Raw genomic sequence first — 12,546 nt, 5'->3', positions numbered from 1 at the left:
GAATCTGCTCCTGGAGAAGAAGCTGTGAACACCGTCGAAGTGACAACAGGGTTCAGAATGCTCCACAGAATGCTCCACGAAGCCGCGGCGGGCGGAGGGGACGGACGCCGCCCGGAAGGCGGCCCGCGGGGTCCCCGCGGCGCTGTTCTGGCGCGCGAGGAGACTCCTGCTGGCTCGTTCCCGCCGCGAGGGCTCCAAGCCCTCCACGTGCTTGGCAACACTTGTTATTTTCTGTTGTTTCTTTTTTTTAAGTAGCCGTCCTAACAGGTGTGTAATTTATTTTTTAAAAAGTACTGAAAAGTCACAGGAAGTGGACACAATAACCAACTTCTTTTTTTCTTTCCTTTTTCCGCAAATTTCTTTCCATTTTCATAAAGAAATCTTTATTAAAATAAATTTCAAGGGGGAATACTTAAAATTAGAAAGAAAAGAAAATCTCCAGGATTTTTTTTTAATTTTAAAATTTTAAAAACCTTTTTGTTACTGACTGGTTATAGACACTCCAATATGTTTGAGAGAAAGAGGAAAAAAAAGGTCTACCACAATAGGTAGCTCTAAATTTTGGTTGTGTTCTGAAAGTTCCTTGGTGAGCTTATTTAACCCCATACAGCTAAGGGCCGCACGACAGAGGAAACACACGTAGAGCCTGAGACCCACCAGGACGGCAGGGCCACCCGAGTGAGAGAAAGGACACAAGCGGCAACCCCAAAAGGATGGCCGGTGAGAGCTGGCGTGGCCAGAGAACTTTCTGGAAAGGCCGGCCCTGGGCCCCGGAGCAGTCTGCACCCCTCCCTCCCTGCTGCCCTCTGGACTCACACTGGGCAAACCCAACAGTGGCTGGACGGGGCAGGGGCTGCAGGGTGGGCTGCGCTTTCCCCCTCCCCTCCGCGCTGCTCAGCTTCTCCCACCTTCTCTGATCTTCCCGCCCCTCCTCTCCGGCCCTGTGGACACAGGTGGGGAGCAGGGCAGTGGCGTGGTGGTGCCAGGGGGAGGGGCCATTCCTGCCCGCTGCCCTCTCCTGTGACCACGGGCTGCAGGCCACCTGCACCAAGGGGCCCCGCACAGGCCTCGAGGATGAGCCCCGTCCCCCCAGCCCACCTGCTGGCTTACCTGGACGGTGTGATTGGGGTGAGGTCTTTCCCCATGGTCTGGATCACTCTTCTCCCCCAAACCCAGAGACCCATACAGATTCCAACGCCTCCGTAAAACAGCAGCCAGACAGGAGTAGCTGCTTCCTGCATTACTGCACCTTGTTCGTAAATCAGCCACAGGGCGACGAGGGGACCAATGGCATTACTGGGGAAGAAAGAACATCAATGACACACACAATTGGCGCTGTACACAATCCTGGCATACCTCGTCTTGTCGTGCTGCACCTTGTTGCACTTTGCAGATACTGTGAATTTTTTACAAGCTGAATGCTTGTGGCCACCCTGTGTCAAGCAGGTCTCTCAGCACCACCTCCCCAACAGCGTGTGCCCACTTTGTGCCTCTGTGCACGTGGTTCCCACAGTATGTCAAATCTTCCCACTGTCATTGCATCTGTTACGGTGATCTGTGACCGGTGATCTTTGACGTTACGACTGTAACTGCTGTGGGGCACCGTGGCTGCACCCGCGCAACATCACGTTGTGTGTGCTCTGGCTGCCCCACCAGAAAGGCCATTCCATCATCTCTCTCTCTCCTCTGGCGTCTCTGTGCCCTAAGACGCAATGATGCCGAGATTACGACAGTTAACAACCCTGTAATGGCCTCTGAGTGTTCAAGTGAAAGGAAGAGTTGCACCTCTTTCACTTTATTTTTTAATTTTTATTTGAGACAAGGTTTCTGTCTCCTGGGCTAGAGTGCAGTGGCACAACCATAGCTCACAGCAGCCTCACACTCCCGGGCTTAAGTGATCCTCCTGCCTCAGCCTCCTGAGTAGCTGGGACCACAGGTGCACCTCGCCATGCCTGGCTAGTTTTTTTCATATTTTTTAGAGACAGGGTCTTGCTATGTTGCCCAGGCTGGTCTTGAACTCCTAGCCTCAAGCGATCCTCCCACCTCGGCCTCCTGAGTTGCCGGGACTACAGGTATGAGCCGCTGGGTCTGGCTCATGTCTTTCACTTTAAAGGAAAAGCTAGCAATGGTCAAGCTTGGTGAGGAAGGAATGTAAAAAGCTGAGACAGGCCAAAAACTCGGCCTCTTGTGCCGAACAGGCCAGTCGTGAATGCAAAGGAAAGGTTCCTGAAGAAACTCCACTGAACGGATGCATGACAAGAAAGCGACACAGAGAAGTGTGAGTGGTCTGGATCAAAGATCAAACGACCCACAACATTCCCTCGAGCGCAAGCCTAATCCAGAAAGAGATTCTAACTTTCTTCAATTCCATGAAGGCCCAGAGAGGTGAGGCAGCTGCAGAAGAAACGCTGGAAGCTGGCAGAGGTTGGTTCATGAAGTCTAAGGAAAGAAGCCGTCTCCAGGACACAGAAGTGCAAGGTGACACCAAGTGCTGATGGAGAAGCTGCAGGAAGTTATCCAGAAGCTCTGTTAGTTAAGGTGGCTACACTCAACAGCACATTTTCACTGTAGATAAAATGGCCTTCCACTGGAAGAAGATGCCATCTAGAACTTTCATAGTTAGAGAAGAGAAATCAATGCCTGGCTTCAAAGGACAGACTGACTCGTTAGGGGCTAATGCAGCTGGTGACTTTAAGTTGAAGCTGACGCTCATTTACCATCCTGAAAATCCTCAGGCCCTTAAGAACTACGTTAAGTCTCCGCTGCCTGTGCTCTAGCTTAGATAATAGCACATCCGTTTAAAGAATGGTTTACTGACTATTTCAAGCCCACTGCTGCTCCGGAGAAAAGATTCCTTTCAAGATATTACTGCTCGCTGACAGCACCTGGTCAGCCGAGAGCGCTGGTGGCGACACACAGGACAGGAGCGTTGTGTCCATGCTGCGGACACGACAGCCACTCTGCAGCCCGTGGGTCAGGAGTGATTCAACTTTCGAGTCTTCTTATTTAAGAAACACATTTTGTAAGGCGACGCCTGTCATCGATAGTGATTCCTCCGAGGGATCTGGGCAAAGTGAATTAAAACCTTCCGGAAAGGGTTCACGATTCCAGGTGCCGTTCCGAACATTCACGACTCACGGGAGGAGAACCGAGTACCGGCACCAGCAGGAGTCCGGGAGCAGCTGATTCCAGCCCCGTGGAAGCCTCCGAGGGCTGAAGGCCCGCGGGGAGGAGGACGCGGCCGGCGCCCTGCGCTCTCGCCGCGAAGCCCGAACAGGCCGCAGCTGCTGCTTCAAGATGAGCAAGAAAAGTGTTTTTTGAGGCGGAATCTGCTCCTGGAGAAGAAGCTGTGAACACCGTCGAAGTGACAACAGGGTTCAGAATGCTCCACAGAATGCTCCACGAAGCCGCGGCGGGCGGAGGGGACGGACGCCGCCCGGAAGGCGGCCCGCGGGGTCCCCGCGGCGCTGTTCTGGCGCGCGAGGAGACTCCTGCTGGCTCGTTCCCGCCGCGAGGGCTCCAAGCCCTCCACGTGCTTGGCAACACTTGTTATTTTCTGTTGTTTCTTTTTTTTAAGTAGCCGTCCTAACAGGTGTGTAATTTATTTTTTAAAAAGTACTGAAAAGTCACAGGAAGTGGACACAATAACCAACTTCTTTTTTTCTTTCCTTTTTCCGCAAATTTCTTTCCATTTTCAGTGCCACCCCCGCTACCACTATGAATACGAGCTACCAGTTTGGACGGACCTGTCAGGCCCCACACTGTGGGGTCACAAGTGGTATTGCTAATCAGTAATTCTCACGACCACCCCGCACGCTGGGCTCTATGGCTCCTACCCTGCTGGGGAGGAAACCGAGGCCGAGGTACCGTTGCTGGCAGGTGCAGGACTGGGCGTGGGCTCAGGCCCTCATGGCCTTCCCCTGAACACGGTCACTGTCAGTCAGGCTGTCTCTAGCTCTAGTCTCCTCCCCGAACCCCGCTGTGTAGACAAGAGTGTGACAGAGAGTCACAAAGAACCGGCTTCCAAGTCTGCTTCTCTCTAGCTGTGTGATCCTGGGCAAGTAACCTCACATTTCTGAGCTTCAGGTCCCATCTTGGAAAGCTACCGCTCAGCCAGTTCGCGGGGCTGTTCCGAAGGAGAATAAACGGTTCGGTACCCAGGCCTCATGCAAACTTAACCTTCTGTTGAATGAACAGATGCTGCTCTTCACTGGCCTATTATTATTTCTAGAACTTAGCTTTTATCATATGACAACCCTGCCCCCAAACCTCAAAACCCAGTCCCCAAACTGCAAGCAAGTAATTGCTCTAGTCACCTGGATTCTTCCTTTGAACTTGAAATACTGTTTTTGGATGCGTTCTTACTTTTCCATGTTTATGTTTTTCTGATCTCCCTAACTGGAGTTTAAACTCCTAAAGGACAGAGACCCCATTCGTATATTCATAACACTCCACTGGTACCAGGCCTTCAGTAAAGAATTCTTGCCCAGGTGCGGTGCCACATGCCTGTAATCCCAGCACTTTGGGAGACCGAGGCAGGATTGCTTCAGCCCAGGAGTTTGAGACCAGCCTGGGTAACATAGCGCGACCCTATCTCTATAAAAATTTTAAAAATTAGCTGTGTGTGGTGGTGGCGCCTACAGTCCCAGCTACTCTGGAGGCTGGGGCAGGAGGATCACTGCAGCGCAGGAGCTCAGATCAAGCCACCGTACTCCAGCCTGGGTGACAGAGTGAGACTCTGTCTCTAAAAAAACACGAATTGTTGAAGAGGAGGAGGAGGAGGAAGTGGGGTGGTGTGGGGGCAGCAGATAAAAATTACTAAGATAGGACAGAACGCAGTGCCCCCAACAGAACAGCATGGAGACAGACGATGCTGAGCAGAGCATGAGATGCCCAGGCCTGTCTGGTGACAAGAATTCTTCAACAAAGAGCTGCAGCTGCATGTGGGTAGACAGTGCATGGCAACCCGTGGGCAGTCACAACTGGGCAATGAAAAGATGACAAGCGCATATTTTCCTGGTTTGGAAGAAACATTAGCCCCACATGACAGCAATAGTCGCAGTGACAATGTGTAGATTCTGAGTATTGGAGGAGCACCGTCCCAGCACAATCCACAAAGTTGCTCACGGAATCTTCACGGAAACCCCATGAGGCTGGTGCTTGTTTTACCCCCAGTCTACAGGTTGGGAAACCGAGGCTTTGGGAAAGTGGCTCATCCAGGGCTGCACAGAAGGGAGCAGGAGGCTGTCCGGCTTCCTGCAGAGCCAGGCCTGGGTGTGTGGCTGGCTGGTGGGGCCGGGGCTGGAGGGTCACCCCCTTTGCAGATGCCTGCCACGCTGTCACTGGGCTTCGCGAAAAGAGCCCACTGTCAACAGGCTGCTTTGCCTCGTGCAGCGGGGAAGCGGAGCCCCCGAGCGGTGTTGGGCCTTGTCACTGGTATTAAAGATGCCACTGAAGGAAAGTGCTCGGTCACTGGGGTTTGTCCAGCTGCACAGCCCGACAATCATCTCACCCAGGGAGCCCAGCCTGCAAAGTGACCCTCCCCAGCAGCGGACCCCTGGTCAGGCCTCCCGGGTTCTGCACACCTCTCCTAAACGCCACTGTCCTCCTGTCACCAGTGTGACCACGGCCACCAGGCTCTCCTGATGGGCGCTGCTCCCACCAGACTCCTGCCCTGCTGACCTCACACCTTCGCTGCCACTCGGATGGCTGGGACTGCGTGTGCCTGCCACCTGCCGCCAGGTTCTAGGTGCTTTACAAACGCCGCTTCCTCCTCACAGCAGCTCTGCAGGGAAGTGCAGTTTTCCCTATCTCACAGGTGAGGACACAAGGCCGTGGAGATTCAGTATATTGTACTTCCTCTACACAAAAACACCCAGGCCCCGTTTCTCTGCCTGACACACTCCTGTTAGGCCTCCAAGACCCTGTGGCAACGTCACCTCTCCCTTGAAGTTCTTCCCTGTGCCCCACGCTGTATGCACCCAGGGCCCAGCTCCCTCCGCAAACACAGTGCCCAGATGTGGGTGTCTGCTCATGCAGCTGCACCCCCACAGGGACGGGCGGGGTGCAGGCCACATCTTACCTCTCTAGCTCTGGAGCCTCATATACTACCAGGCATACGGTAGGTGCTCAATGAATGTTTGCTGACTGACCAAACAAACGAATGAATAGAAAGCTGATAAATTACCAGCCTAGAAGTTTAATATTTTGTTTACAGGTTTTTTTTTTGGTTTTGGTTTTTATTTCTGAGATGGTCTTGCTCTGCCACCCAGGCTGGAGTGTGGCAGTGTGATCACAGCTCCCTGCAGCCTCCTACTCCTGGGCTCAAGTGATCCTCCTGCCTCAGCCTCCCAGATAGCTGGGACTACAGGTGCTCGCCACCATGGCCCGCTGATTTTTAAAATTTTTCTGTAGAGATGGGGGTATCACTATGTTGCCCAGGCTGGTCTTGAACACTTGGGCTCAAGCGATCCTCTTGCTTCAGCCTCCCAGAGTGCTGGGATTACAGGTGTGAGCCGCCGAGGCTGGGCTGTGTTTGTGGTTTTGAAAACACCTTTTAGTAACAAGTTAGGCATTTTTGAAAAAATAGAAAAAATATTTTAAGGGTGCATAAGTGTCAGTTTCCAGGTTACTGCTAAATGTACATGAAAAATCAGCTTCTAGAAAGTTCTTATAGCTTCTTGGTTCGACACATGTCCTTGCTGCCTCCTTGCCGTTCCCACAGCCCTGGATGCCAGGTTCCCAGAGCACTCAACGCCCTGCCTCCTCGCCTCGCTGCTCAGGTGCTGCCGCCCGGCACCACCGGCTCTGCACAGCGCAGGCCCGCACCTGCCTTGTGGCCCGGCCTCTCCCTGTACCCGGGCGCACGCAGCCTGCTGTCTGCTCAGCTTGTCACCTGCATGTCACAGCATCTCACACTTCACATGTCCAGCTGCAAGCTTCTCCGCTCCACCCCAGTCGGTCGCCCTCCCTGAGAAGTGGCGACTCTGTTCTCCGAAGTGCTGGGGCCAGGGTGGCTGGACCCGCCTGCTTCTCCTCGCGCCCGCTGCCCCTCTGCCTCCTGCGCGGTCCCGCTCCCCCTGGATTGCCGCGGTCACCCCCGCGGCCTCCCCGCCCACGCCCTTGCTTCTCTCCGGCCCGGTCACAACATGAAAGCCCCGCGGCAGCGCCGCTCAGGCCCCTCTACGTCCACACGCCCGTGTCTCCGGGCGGGCACGGCCCGCTGACCCGTGTCCCGGCGGCCCCGCCGCGGCCTCCGTGTTCTTCTTTGAGCGCCCGGGCACGCCTGGCCCCGGGCCCGCGCCTGCTGTCCCCCTTGCGCGGCGGCGCGGCGCGGCCCGGCCCTCCGCCAGACCCGCCGGCCGGCGCCGCCCTGCGTGGCGGATGTCCCGCTGCCGCCCCAGGCTCCGGCACCTTCCCCTTCGTTCTCCCGCTGGCATTTATGGCCGCGCGACTTACGGGGCCCGGCTGCCGTCTCGCGCCCCCGCCAGGGCAGGGTCTCCCCCGCGCCGCAAGCTGGCGTCTCCCGCGCCCGCAGGCCCTCCTGCCGAACGAAGGCGCGCACCTACCTCACGTCGTTGCCGCCGTGAGCGAAGGATCCAAAGCAGGCGGTGAGGACCTGCAGGAAATGGAACAGGAGGTGGACCTCCGCCGTGTCCTTCTCCTCCTTCTCTTCCTCCGCAGGGTCCTCGCGCGGCTGCTCGGGGCCCGCCAGCTCTGACGCCAGCTTCATTTCCACGCCGCCCTCCTCGGCCTCGATCTCGGCCTCGGCCACCGCGTTGCAGTAGCTCGAGTAGCTGTCATAGCGGAGCCTCTTCTTGGAATAGGACACCGTGTCCCCCACCAGCTTCTCGCTGTCCTCCGGTGCGGACGAGTCGGCAGCCTTGAAGGTGGCGTGCACGGGCAGCCCGCAGATGGCGGCCGTGTAGCAGGTGTAGCTGTTGTTCCGGCGCAGAAGCCTGTAGTTGTTCTCCTGGGCCGGCTTCTCCTCCGGGCCCCTGTCCACGTGGATTTTGTGCAGCAGGTCTTTGTAGAGCCCCGAGTCCTTGTGCACGGTGTGGTACACGTGGCCGTCGCTCCTCGTGTGCCCGTCGAAGCCGAAGGTGCCGTTGGAGACGGGCGATTTCACAGAGCCGTGAGTCATGGAAAGGGCCCTTCCTGGAACGGGTTAAAAAAGGTCTCACTTTCTAGCCTTTTGGGCGCACACCGTATCTGGAAGGAAATACTTCCTGCCGTTTCATGGACTTTCTGGTGGTTGGATTATGAATGATTTTAATTTTTTCCCAAATACTTCATTTTCTAAATTGACTATAAAGGGCATGTGATATGGTTAAAATAATGAAATAAAAGAAACCTGGAAACATACAGTGAAAGGATAAAACTAATAACATGGTATTTTAAAAAAGAAGTTAAGTTCTGCTAAAAAGTATTTTCCAGAAATGACTCCAGTACTCTCTCCTCTCTTAGTGCCCATGAAGGGGAGAATCCTTGTAAGGCAGTGGTCCCCAACCTTTTTGGCACCAGGGGACCGTTTTTGTATAAGACAATTTTTCCATGGACCAGGACGGTTTCGGGATGATTCAAGCAGATTACATCCATTGTGCACTTTATTTCTATCATTATTACATTGTAATATATAATGAAATAATTATACAACTCACCCCAGGTTGGGGACCCCTGTTATAAAGAAACTTATTTTAGAAAAATCTCATATTTGAGACAAAACTCACTTCACATGAGACAGATATTCTAGGTGCTTCTTAAAAGGTCAATCATGTCTGTCAAAGGCAGTATCAGACCAGTGAAGCAAAATTAACGTGCTTTCTTTGGGCCATGTCTGAGACCACAGCTGTGGCAGGGCCCTGCCTCCCCAAGAGGTGGGAGCCACCCAGGCAGGTTTGGGTGTGTCCACAAACGTTACGAGGCTAAAGGACACCCCCAGGATGGTCTGGATGTTTTCTAAGGTTTCTGGGATTCGATGGCAGGTCCATCTCCTTCGTTACGATTTTAGCTTTCTCTTCCCATCTTCTGTGAGGAGGGCATCGCTAGCAAACCGAGTAAACCGTCCTCAGCAAGCCGGTCACGCCTGCAGCAGGAAGAGCTGCACGTGCAGCGCACACAGGGGGTGGCCCCCGGCGCCTCTGACAAGACTATAAATAGTTCTTGGAAGAAAAGCCCAGGGCGAGAGTAAGCTTGCCCTGCTCACTGCAGGGTCGGCTCCTGAGGCCTCTTCAGCCTCTAGGTTTTGTCAAAACATAAAACTGGGGGATACTTTCGTGCATTGAAACCAGATTTTGCACCCCCAGGCAGGGCTGGTTCTTCCCTGAGGAACTTCTCTGGGCTACCACATAACCCGGGCTCTCCAGGCATTCTTACCGTATGCGACCCGGGGGTTGCTCCCCATGGATGTGGCTTCCGAGGTCCCGGCGGTCTCCCCTGCCGGCCCCGTGAGCGGGATCACACTGTCATCGTGAGCCTTGGCGCCTGGCAGCTCTTTAAATACTGGCGACTCCACTTCCTGAACTTTACTGAGGCTTTCATCAGAGACTTGTGATAAAGCACCTTCTTTTTGTAATTTACCTAAAGAAAATACAGTCAGAACTGAGAATTTTGGAAGAGAATCCTTCTTATTGAAAAATGAATATAAAAAATGAGCATATATCTTTAAACTTTAGTACTTACTTTGGACATACGCACAAAAAAAGTTATAGCTAGATAGAGAAAATAAACTGGAAAGTTCAATCAATTATCTGGAAAACTTTAGCCAAAAAATTCGGCCACTGAGGAAAAGATGGAAGTTTAGGGCCCAGGTAATCACATCCAAAAACAACAAAAAAGGAGGGTTAGAGTTTATGACCAAGGTCCCTTCCAGGGCTAATGTTCTGAGAATTTACAACCATCCAGATTGGCCTTCTATTTTCTTAAGCTAACCTCAGAATCATGGAAATGTTTATTCTTTTTTATCTTTGTAGATACTGTTAACAACATGCTTGGTTTTCTTCTGGTCAATAAATTATTGGTCTCAGATTTTTTTGGGGTTACCAAATTCTAGGATATAAGTAAATTCTCTTCCTCAAAAGGAACAGGGAGATCCTACTAGTTTTAAAAATCCTTTACTTTACAAAGAATCAAGGGATTTTGAAAAAGCTCAATGGTATTCTTTTTAATCAAATCTGATAAATGGTGCTAATTTAATTGTCTTGCTGCTTGCAAATTACCCTGGGCAAACTGCTGAGCTCTCACCTACGGAGCTGGGATGGAAATAAACTCTCAGCTCCTCTGCAGATGCTCGCATACGGTCTCCATTTCTATCATCTACCTCTGTATCTACCTAGATGGTCAAATGTATAGATTTTTAAAACTAAATTTGCTATATACTACAGGGAATGCAAAAAAAAAAAAGGTACATAAAGATCTCTGACCTCAAAGTGCTTATAATCAATGACAGAAGATTAATATTTATAAAGATGATAACACAAATTAACATTTACATGAGACAGGTATATTATTATTTTCTCCATTTTATTAACAAGTGAACTGAGGCACAGAGAGATTAAGTCATTAGCCCAAGGTCACACAGGCGACATGGGGCAGACAGAGCCGAGCTAACATGGGCAGCTTGGCTCTGTGGTCCATGCCCTTAACCACTAGTCTGTACATAAAATAACAAAACAGTAAGTATATGGAAATATCAAAATATACAGAAATATATACAAAAAGCCTCCTGGCAAGCCAGAATAGGGGACAGTGTCCATCTCTGCTGTGACATTAGAGCCTAAAGAAGGAAGGTGCAGATTTGAAGGTTCATTTTTTTTTTTGAGACAGAGTCTCACTGTGTTGCCTGGGCTAGAGTGAGTGCTGTGGCGTCAGCCTAGCTCACAGCAACCTCAAACTCCTGGGCTCAAGCGATCCTACTGCCTCAGCCTCCCAAGTAGCTGGGACTACAGGCATGTGCCACCATGCCCGGCTAATTTTTTCTATATATTTTTAGTTGTCCGATTAATTTTTTTATTTTTAGTAGAGACGGGGTCTCGCTCTTGCTCAGGCTGGTCTTGAACTCCTGAGCTCAAACAATCCGCCCGCCTTGGCCTCCCAGAGAGCTAGGATTACAGGTGTGAGCCACCGCGCCCGGCCTTGAGTTAATTTTTTAAAATAAGGTCTAAGGTTTAGGTTAAGGTTCTTTTGCTGGCATATGGACGTCCAAGTGTTCCAGCACCGTTTGTTTAAAAGACTGCCCTTTCCCCATTGAACTGCCCTCAGCCCTTTGTCAAACTCTATTTGCCACGTTTGTGCGGGTCTATTTCTGGACTCCATTCTGTTCCATTAATCTGTGTGTCTCTCTTCCCAATACCACACGCTGTCTGGTGGCTTCACAGTAAGTCTTAAAGCCAGGTACTCTGAGTCCTCTAACTTTATTCTTCCTTTTCAACATTGTTTTGGTTACTCTAGTTCCTTTGGTTTTCCACATTAATTTTAACAGTAGCTTGTGTAAATCTACAAAATATTCTGCTGGGATTTTTATTTAAATTGTGCTAAGTCTATAAATCAACTTGAGAAGAACTGACAACTCGACTCTATTGAGTCTTCCAATTCATGAATGCGATAGGGCTCATTTATTTTGATCTTCTTTGAAACATGGATTTTCAACTCCAGATAGACCCATATTGAAACACGAGGCACATTCTGAGGACAAATGAAAATATTTTCTTTTTTTTTTTTTGAGAGCCCTGTGAAAGCATGTGGCTCGAAGGCTTCGAATTCAGTTGTGTTGCTGGTCAGAGGGAAACAGCCCTGCCTGATTTTAAAGTCATATTTTTTCTTTTTAAAACTGTTTTTATTGAGGTACAATACATAGAATAAAATGCACACATCCTAAACGTACAGGTGCATGACCCGTGGCAAGCGAGCACACCGGCAGCCCCTCCCCAGGAGGACGAGGACGTGGCAGTGGTCTCTGCCGTTCTCCCCACCCGCCCCGCCTGTCCCAGGCAGCCAGGGCTCTCACTACAGATTCGTCTCCCCTGTTCTCAAATTTTATGGAAAATTCCATAAAACATTTAATGAAGAATTTAGGTAAATTTTATGGAAAACGGAATCATACAGTGTAGTCCTCTTTGGTGTGTGGCTTCTCCTGCGGTGGCTGCGAAAGTCACTCTTGCTGTCGTGTCTCCCAGTGGTTCCCTAGATTGCTGAGTTGTCTTCTGTTGTACGAATTTACCACAATTTGGTTATCCTGTTGACAAACACTTGGGTTCTTTCCAGTTTTTGGCTATTATGACTATAAGATTCGTGTACGACTCTTTTTATGAATGTATGGTTTCATTTCTCTTGGATAAATACCGAGGAGTGAAATGATTGAGCCGCACGCTAATGTATGCCTAACTTTATAAAGAAAGAATTAAACAAATTTCCAAAATGCTTCTACTATTTACATTTCAGCATAAATGTATGTGAGTTCTAATCATTTTTCTTCACCAACACTTGGAATTACTAGTCTTTTTACTTTTAGCCATTCTTGTGGGTGTGAAATGATGTTTCATAGTGGTG

At 50.8% G+C, this 12,546-nt stretch overlaps 1 protein-coding gene across 1 annotated transcript in view; it reads right to left on the bottom strand.

The window, feature by feature from the left end:
* SLC20A2 (solute carrier family 20 (phosphate transporter), member 2) overlaps positions 1–12,546 on the bottom strand; it is a 95,654-nt gene that overhangs the window by 8,201 nt on the left and 74,907 nt on the right. Inside the window, exons 13-15 of the mRNA XM_012655979.1 lie at positions 9,376–9,579; positions 7,569–8,157; positions 1,111–1,296 (exon numbers count right to left, since the gene is read on the bottom strand). Coding sequence (XP_012511433.1) covers positions 1,111–1,296; positions 7,569–8,157; positions 9,376–9,579 — 979 coding nt within the window. The remainder of the gene's footprint in view (positions 1–1,110; positions 1,297–7,568; positions 8,158–9,375; positions 9,580–12,546) is intronic.

Source organism: Propithecus coquereli, unplaced genomic scaffold (genome assembly GCF_000956105.1).
Source record: "Propithecus coquereli isolate 6110/MARCELLA unplaced genomic scaffold, Pcoq_1.0 Scaffold496, whole genome shotgun sequence".
In the NCBI taxonomy this organism is placed as follows: domain Eukaryota; kingdom Metazoa; phylum Chordata; class Mammalia; order Primates; family Indriidae; genus Propithecus; species Propithecus coquereli.
Note: the sequence above shows the minus strand (reverse complement) of the source record. Positions and strands in the feature narration are given on the sequence as shown.